Raw genomic sequence first — 7,993 nt, forward strand, 5'->3', positions numbered from 1 at the left:
TACATTTTTGTATGTTGAATTCAGTCTTGAATACATTTGCAGTAAAATCTAAGTAAAAGAGCACTATTGATGTTACAAATTGGATTAAATTGTCCTCTTTGTCTTTTTTTCCATATCGAGGAAATATCTGATGTTCCAATAAAGGTTTCTTCTTCAAACATCAGCTCTGGGGGTCTTTTTAGCTGCCCTAGCTAAAGACTGACCTCTGCTGGACGATTTAGACCAGTAGTAATGGCACAACACGTGCTGTGTTAACGTGCTCCTCGTAAAATGCCGAATTGCTTTCTCGAAATCAGAAAATGCACATAAGGCATGTAAATGATGTTTTAATAAATGTATTAAAATAAAAAATGTGTGACAACTAAAAGTGAAAAAGTGAAAACATCACAGATCAGGAACTCCTATCATATAAAATGTCCCACTTTCCCAGTCGTATTTACCAGCTGTTGGGATGTTCAAGTTCATACAACGCGGAAATTCGGATATTTCCAACGTACTTAAAAGCAGCAGCATCATTAGATTCGAGGCTGCTGGCAAGAGCAACACACTTGCTGCTGTTTAACGTGATATCGTTTTGAAATGACTTTAGCTTGAATATTTTAAATGTTGTCTAACAGTTGTTTTACAAAATTGAAACATTGCGGGTACAATTTGAGGGTTTTTTTGTTTTTGTTTTTTTTAAAGATTGTCGAGCAAACGCTAGCAAAAAAAATCCAAATTCATTGCCAATCATTGAGACTTTGATGGACATTTTCATCAAAATAACTGCAGAATCGCAAAATAAATTCTAATTTCCATGTTCAAACCTCTTTTTCTACAGTCTATGGTTCAAACAAACCAAGACGAATTGGTGCTCTACAAATTGGCGTAACTGCTTGCTAACTGTTAGCCAACATTTGTGCTAGAGCCAGTTTCAGTTGGCTAGCAAGTTTGGAAACGAGGCCCAGTCGACTGAAGCTCAGCCGGGGTTTGGGTCGCCCGGCTGGGCCGAACAGCCAGATTGAGCGGTTCAGTTTCCATCAGGGTTAAACACAAGCTGCTAGGCGCCAAGATAATAATTATAAACGATTGATAACTAGCGTTACCCAAGTCAAATCATCCCCAACTAACAATGGTAAGTATCTGTGTTGTCATTTTAACCTTAAAATGGAAGTTAACGCTAGCTAAGCTTATCAGTAATGCGTGTTAACAGTAACCTTTAATTATTTTGCCACCATTACATATTCTCTTCCTTGTAAGCGCGTGCTCTTCAATGAATCATCCACAAACCACACCACACACTCACTACTGTGTAGTCATGCACATAACCAGTCTGTCCGGCTTTTTGTTGAACAGAGGGAGATAATGAAGTGTGTGAGCCACCAGCAGGCCAGCCAGCTGCTCCATAACAAGTTTATTGTGGTTCTGGGAGACTCGAGTGAGTAAGAGTCTATGGTTTCAACTTTTCCATTCAAATTGCTCTTCCTCTTTTATACAGAAACACGCTTAAATTGTTTTGGACCTGCAGGAAACGGGTGTGTGACCCATTTTGGGTCCCAACCCTTAGTTTAAAGAAATTATACTATCACAAAAACTATTCCCATTGCTTTTAAATGAGCTGGTAGGCAGATAAAAATCATGAATTCACTCAAACGCACATAATGAACAATACACACCATACAACACCATATTATGAATATTTTCAGGTCCAGCAGCCGTTACCTTCTTCCTGACATACTGATTCATCCTGATTGCAGGGTCTCCACAAGTCTGAAAGAAAACTATAGAAAACATTTTCTGAACTTTCCTACTCTTAGGTTTGGGATTTGCAAAATAACGTTTGGCGAGAAAAAACCTCTTTTCAGTACATTCATAACTGGTTGTTTTATGGTGTTGTAGACCCAGCGGCCTTTCACATATTGTGATATTTGTTGTTGTGACAAATCATTTTCAGCTATAGAGTGTATACAGCCTTGTTGACAGTCGAATTGCCCAGCCACTATCAACATGCGTATTGAACAATCTGTAGGAAGCCTGTATTGGATATCCAGGACCGTTGTGAAGTGAAGTTGTTGAACATGGATCAACTGTGTTGGTACAACCTGTGCTTTTCACACCACCTGCGATACTATTCTGCTCTAGGTCACATTATTCTTGTTTCCCGGCTGTTTTACCGCATCATTGTGTTTCTCCTCAGTTCAGCGGGCGGTGTACAAAGACCTTGTTCTCCTGCTACAGAAGGAGAAATACCTCGCTTTAAAACAGCTGAAGAGCAAGGTAAATGATGGTTCGACGACTAACATGTAACAGGGCCACATACTGCTAAAAAGAAGGGGATGTTGGCGGAAATGAAGTTCCCTAATTCACCATTTGATGTTTATTTTCCCAGCTTGTCAGGACAAACTTAATTCCAATTTTCTCATCGCTTCCCTCAAGTTAGTTTGCTCTCTCTTTCTCTCTCCCCACCCCATTTGTTCCTCTTTTTGTCCGCCTCTCCCATGCCTCTCTTTTTAGGGTGAGGTGAGCTTTGAGCAGGACTGCCTGGTGGAGGGCGGTTGTCTGGGCCAAATGCACAACGGGACGGAGTACCGGGAGGTGCGGCAGTTCCAGTCCAGCCACCACCTGGTCCGCTACTACTTTGTGACGCGCATCTACTCGCGCTACATGCAGAGCGTGCTGGACGACTTCCGCGGCGGCCTCAAACCGGACATGGTGGTCGTCAACTCCTGCGTCTGGGACATTTCTAGGTGATAGTTAGTGGGTGGGTGAGGGGTTAGGAAGGGATTTGCACACGTAAGTTGAAATACCCAGGTTTGTCTCTTATATCTATCTCATCCCTTCCTCTGTCAGGTCATTTAAAGGGGCAATAAGTATGATTTTCACTGCCCCGTATCCCCCACACCACCACCCGCTTTCCTTCCTTTTTCCACGCTTTTTCAACTGCTCAATGGAGGAGGATGGTGCTGTGATTGAGTCAGTGGCATCACACGACCTGTCAACTACGAAAGCTCAAAAGCCTTGTGCTAAAGCCAAAAAAGGAAAAGACAAATCAGACAGTATTATTGTTTGAGTATTTTGCGTGGTGGCATATTGCCTCTACAGTAGATATTTCTGTTGGATCTGTGCTCTGATTGGCTAGCTGACTTGTCTGTATTGTGAAAATGTGACTTTATTGTGTTTGTCAGTTACAGGCCACCATAGAAATTAAAGGAAAAACCAACAGAGTGTCTTAGTAAGGTGTTGGGCCACGAGCCGCCAGAACAGCTTCAGTGCACCTTGCATAGATTCTACAAGTCTCTGGAACTCTACTGGAGGTGATGGAACACCATTCTTCCAAAAGATATTCCCTCATTTGGTGTTTTGATGATGGTGGTGGAGAGCGCCATCTAACAACATCAGTCCAAAATCTCCCATGGGTGTTCAATTTGGTTGAGATCTGGTGACTGCGAAGGCCATAGCATATGATTCACATCATTGTCATACTTATAAAACCAGTCAGTGTTTGTATTGATTTGCAGTGACCCTTCCCTCAAAGGGGACAAGTGGACCCAAACCATGTCAGGAAAACGCCCCCCACAGCATAACAGAGCCGCCGGACCCCCTCACTGTAGTGGTCAAGCATTCAGGCCTGTCCCGTTCTCTTGGTGTACACCACACATGCGCTCGCCCACTTGTCCAGAATATGGTGTAGGATGACTCATCTGACCATATCACTTTTTTTTTCACATCTCTGTAGACTCGTGCCTATGGTTTTTGCACCACTGAACTCTCAAATGTGCATTCGTCTTTGTAATGAGGGGTTTATGCACTGCGACCCTACTATAGTTGCGGACGGACTGTTCTTGCTGACAGTCTGACACGTCCTGCAGTGACATTCTCAGTCACCTGAGGAAGAGTTGCCCTTCTGTTTTTCCTTACATAACGCACTAATGTACGAGCATCATGGTCATCGAATGTGTGCATTTGATCACAATTTCGGACCCTATTTACTGTTGTCTTTCCCATAGATCTAAATGCAGATGTCACTTTAGTCACTGTTTTGTGGCTGTGTGCGTGTCTAATTTTTCCTTGGTCCAGTTGAAGTAATCTAACTGGCCCCGATTTTATGTTTTGTGCATATTATATTTATCCCTAATAAACATTTGCATTGTGTGCATGTACGTATATGTGTGTGTGTTGGGTTTTCCAGATACAATGTCAAGTGGGTGGAGGACTACAAGGAGAACCTACATAAGTTCTTTGAGGAGCTGAGGGAGATCTTGCCCCAGGACACCCTGGTCATGTGGAACCTCACCATGCCGCTGGGCAAGAGGATCATCGGCGGCTTCCTGGTGCCCGAGGTGCATCATCACCAAACGTGCATCTTTAAGTAGAGATGGAAATTTGATGTTACTAGTTCACAATCTATGTCACGCAATATCTCATCTCTGTCTCATCTCTCAACTCTGTCTCCACTGTATAGTACCTCCACTAGCTGCTATAACAGTAAAACTTAGTGGGCTATGTGAGTGCAGTATCCATGGATCACTGATTATGTGGAACCTCGCTGGGCCCCTGAGCAAGAGGACATTGTTGTTTTCCCAGCCAGTCCAGGGATTCTTAACATAATTCAAGTCATACAATAAAAACACAGTTAAAATCATTAAACTACAATAAAAGTCATAACAAACGGCCACAACTCTATGGACAAACTTCATATGATAAAACGGCAAAGCGATAGCTTGATAAAGCGCAATAAAAAGTCACTCATTAGTGCAAAGTACAAAGATCCTGCATAAGTACAAGATGCCACATCATTTCATGTGCAAAGTAAGCTGTCTTGGATAGAGCCCTCTGAAACTGATTTGACTTTGAAACTTTCTATTTACTGCATAACCCACATTTCTCGCTCAAGTGGAAAAATTTTGACTTGAGCCTAGTGCTTCTTTGCCTCGGTTGGCGTTTACTAGAGCGCTCTCCCTCCATTTGCCTCCTCCTATTGACTGTGCTTGAATTTGCAGCACCTAACTTGTTTCCCACATTCTGTCTGAAGGCCGGGTGAGAGGCCCGCTCCTTTAACCTTTCAGGCTGCCGCCGCTCTACCAGCCGTAAATCTCTATCACCTCTCCCTCCTACCCGTCAGATCGAGCACAAGGGTGACCAGATGCGTTACGACGTGATCGAGGCCAACTTCTACAGCGGGACTCTGGCCGACGCCTACGGGATGGACGTGCTGGACCTCCACTTCCAGTTCCGCTTCTCCCTGCAGCACCGCATGAAGGACGGCGTCCACTGGAACGCCCTGGCCCACCGCAGGATAACCTCGTTGCTGCTGCAGCACGCTGCGCAGGCCTGGGGCGTCGTAATGACGTGTCCGCTGACCACTGTTGGTGAGGAGGGGAAAGTCTCATTCACACATACACACACAAGCAGGAATGTACACTCGTCCAACCGTACCAGGCTTAATTTAGCTTGATGTGTTTGTTCTTTTTAGAGCACACAGACTTCTCTGAGCAGCAACAAAACTATGGAAATTTTGCCAGAAATGCAGGTAAGATATCTGATGATGATTATTGATTGATATAAGAGATTCCCCATCGGATGTCAATCACTCTGTTATCCTTCATTTATAGTTTTCACACTATAGTATGCATCCTTCACTATGCTTACAGAGCATGTTTGGAGTTGTCATGACCTATGACCCACAGTGCAGTTGTAATGCCTATGAACTGAAGTATTTCCCTCAGTGTGGTTGTGTCTGTTGTGTTGCTTTATGCTGATTTGTGTCGATTTGTGTCTTGTTTCTCCAGTAGCGTGCAGAGCAGCCAGTGGCTTTGGATATTCCTACCCTCCTCCTGCCAACTACTTTTCTTCCAACACAGGTAAGACTTGAAGAGCACAATTATCATATGCAGCTTCAATGGTGCAGTTTGATAGCACAAAATGTTTCAGCGATCTAAAATATCACATTAAATGTCAGGTTTTGATGTCAGTCCCTCAGAATCAAAGAGCGAAGGCTTCTTTCTGGAGCCGCCATTTTGCACCGACGTTCAACAATCATACAGGGAGAAATCCATCGTAGAAGGACAGGAGCCTCAATAGACCAGAATGCAATGCAGCCACAAGACATGTTGAGTTTGGAGCAAGGGATGCAACTTGCTTTTTCTCAAATGGAAAAACTCGTTCTTACTATGCTATTGCTATCGCTCTCCACGTACGCACATAACCCACAGCTGAATGCAACAAGTTCACACCGTTCGCTGGGGGTTGTCGAAAGGCATTCTGGGAAATATAGGAAATCACTAACTGAAGCAGAAGTAGAGTTTTGTCTGGTCTTCTCCTCCCCCTCATGTCGCTCATCCTTTCTCTCCCCTCGCTCTCTGCCCCCCTTTCTCATATCTCTCTTCGCAGTGCCGTGCCCATCAAAGGAGGGACATTACAACGGCTACAGGGAAGAATTCTTCAAAGATTCCCTTCCCACGGCCCCCGGGGCCTCCCTGGGCTACTTCAGCTTCGAGCAGAGTGGCCAGCCCAACAGAAGGCAGCCGCAGCCGCAGCCGCAGCAACAGCGACATGAGGCCGCCGCAGCTTTCAGACCCTCCCACCCCCCGCAGATGCACATGCCAGTCCACAGAGACCATCATGGACACGGTTTGGCCAGAAATGGTAGGCCGTAGTACCAGTAGTGCCAAATATCTGTCATGCTGAACTGCATGGAAATGTGTATAAAATGATGCACAATTCATCTAGAATCTAGATTTTTTCTATTGGATGTAATGGTGCAGCCATAAATAATGGTATCTTGGGTTTGAAAATTAGCTATGTTCAATCAGAAATAGGCTAGTTTTGACAGCATTATTTCTTAATTTTTGTTTTTGGTTTTTCAATTGTACAATAATAGCATTAAAAGGTTTTAAAGGCTTTCTGAAATTTGCAGATACCCTGAAAACCTTTCCAATAAGCAAAACTGTTACTCACATGCATACGCAAAATAAAGTTGTTTAAACTCCCTAGTAGAAACACTATCCTGCATCTAATCTGAGAACCCTCTGTTGCATTGGGTCAACTGGTATCAGGACTTCGATTATCTTTGTGTTTGACCATCAGTATTTTCAGCTAAATCAGAAGGAAAAGGCTGTATTCTGCGTTCATGCCTCTTCCATCCTCCTGTTTTTTGTTTCCCCTGCAGGTGTCAGCTACAGACCGCCCCACCACTTCCAGCCGTACTCCGCTCCCGCACAGCAGCACCGATTCGTGATGAGGAGCCGACACCCCAGTCGCCACTACGCTCCGTATACCCACCACAGACCCGGCCATCACGCAGACCACAGGCGCTACTACTGAGGCGAAGCCCGAGAGTGAAAAATGGTTACCCGATATCACTGACTTTCTCAAATATGCACGATTATGTCCTCTGATCTGCCAGTGTGGGCAAGTGAAGGTCTTAAGATGGGAAATGTTTTAAACGGTATATATCTTGTTTTCAGGTAAGAAGTCTTTCAAGGGAGGAAAAAGACGGAAGGGCAGGGAAAAGGAAAGTTAGGTTTGTAAGGTCAAATAGAAAGGGATTTGTGAAACAGGGCTTCGATGTTCATGACCCAGTCCCACGTTCAAACATCATCTTCTCTACTTCCCTCACTCCCTGACTGGGTTCTCCGATAGCTGGTCGATTTTACTTGACTGCCCATAGATCCTCCTTGTACATAATGACTTAATTTATTCTGTGGTTCTTAACTCCTGCTTCTGTTTGGTTCAGCATTGCAGGCTTGTTCTGATTTACTGGCCCAGTTGTGCTGCATTTGCAGTTCGTTTGTTTTACCTGTTTGACCAGATTCTTTGACTCAAGCAAATTCCACTCTTTGTGTTATCTACTCTTGTCTCTTACCTGATGTACAGTAGTGTTTTATTTCACGATTTATTGCATTGTGTTGTAACAGAACTAGACAGCAGACTTGTAGCCGGCCTGAAGCGCTGCTCCCCTCAAATTTGATGTTTCACCTAGTGGATGCAGAAATCCTCCACATCTGAAACAGTG

At 44.2% G+C, this 7,993-nt stretch overlaps 1 protein-coding gene across 1 annotated transcript; it reads left to right on the forward strand.

Annotated features, from left to right (window-relative positions):
* Nucleotides 1–1,344: 1,344 nt before the first annotated feature.
* On the forward strand, nucleotides 1,345–7,302 carry LOC139930022 (PC-esterase domain-containing protein 1A-like). Its single transcript, XM_071923115.2, has 9 exons — nucleotides 1,345–1,417; nucleotides 2,177–2,256; nucleotides 2,494–2,726; nucleotides 4,169–4,319; nucleotides 5,102–5,348; nucleotides 5,453–5,509; nucleotides 5,769–5,840; nucleotides 6,370–6,624; nucleotides 7,148–7,302. The coding sequence occupies exons 1-9, from the start codon at nucleotides 1,345–1,347 to the stop codon at nucleotides 7,300–7,302; spliced, it is 1,323 nt and encodes a 440-aa protein (XP_071779216.2).
* The last annotated feature ends 691 nt before the right edge of the window (nucleotides 7,303–7,993 follow it).

The sequence above is a fragment of the Centroberyx gerrardi genome, chromosome 23 (assembly GCF_048128805.1).
Source record: "Centroberyx gerrardi isolate f3 chromosome 23, fCenGer3.hap1.cur.20231027, whole genome shotgun sequence".
NCBI lineage: Eukaryota > Metazoa > Chordata > Actinopteri > Beryciformes > Berycidae > Centroberyx > Centroberyx gerrardi.

Bases quoted from the DNA above. Each gene is read 5' to 3' on its own strand.
- LOC139930022 (XM_071923115.2), top strand. From the start codon at position 1,345: ATGAAGTGTGTGAGCCACCAGCAGGCCAGCCAGCTGCTCCATAACAAG. The intron at 1,418-2,176 runs GTGAGTAAGAGT...GTTTCTCCTCAG, and splicing joins TGTGGTTCTGGGAGACTCGA to TTCAGCGGGCGGTGTACAAA. The intron at 5,841-6,369 runs GTAAGACTTGAA...CTCTCTTCGCAG, and splicing joins CTACTTTTCTTCCAACACAG to TGCCGTGCCCATCAAAGGAG.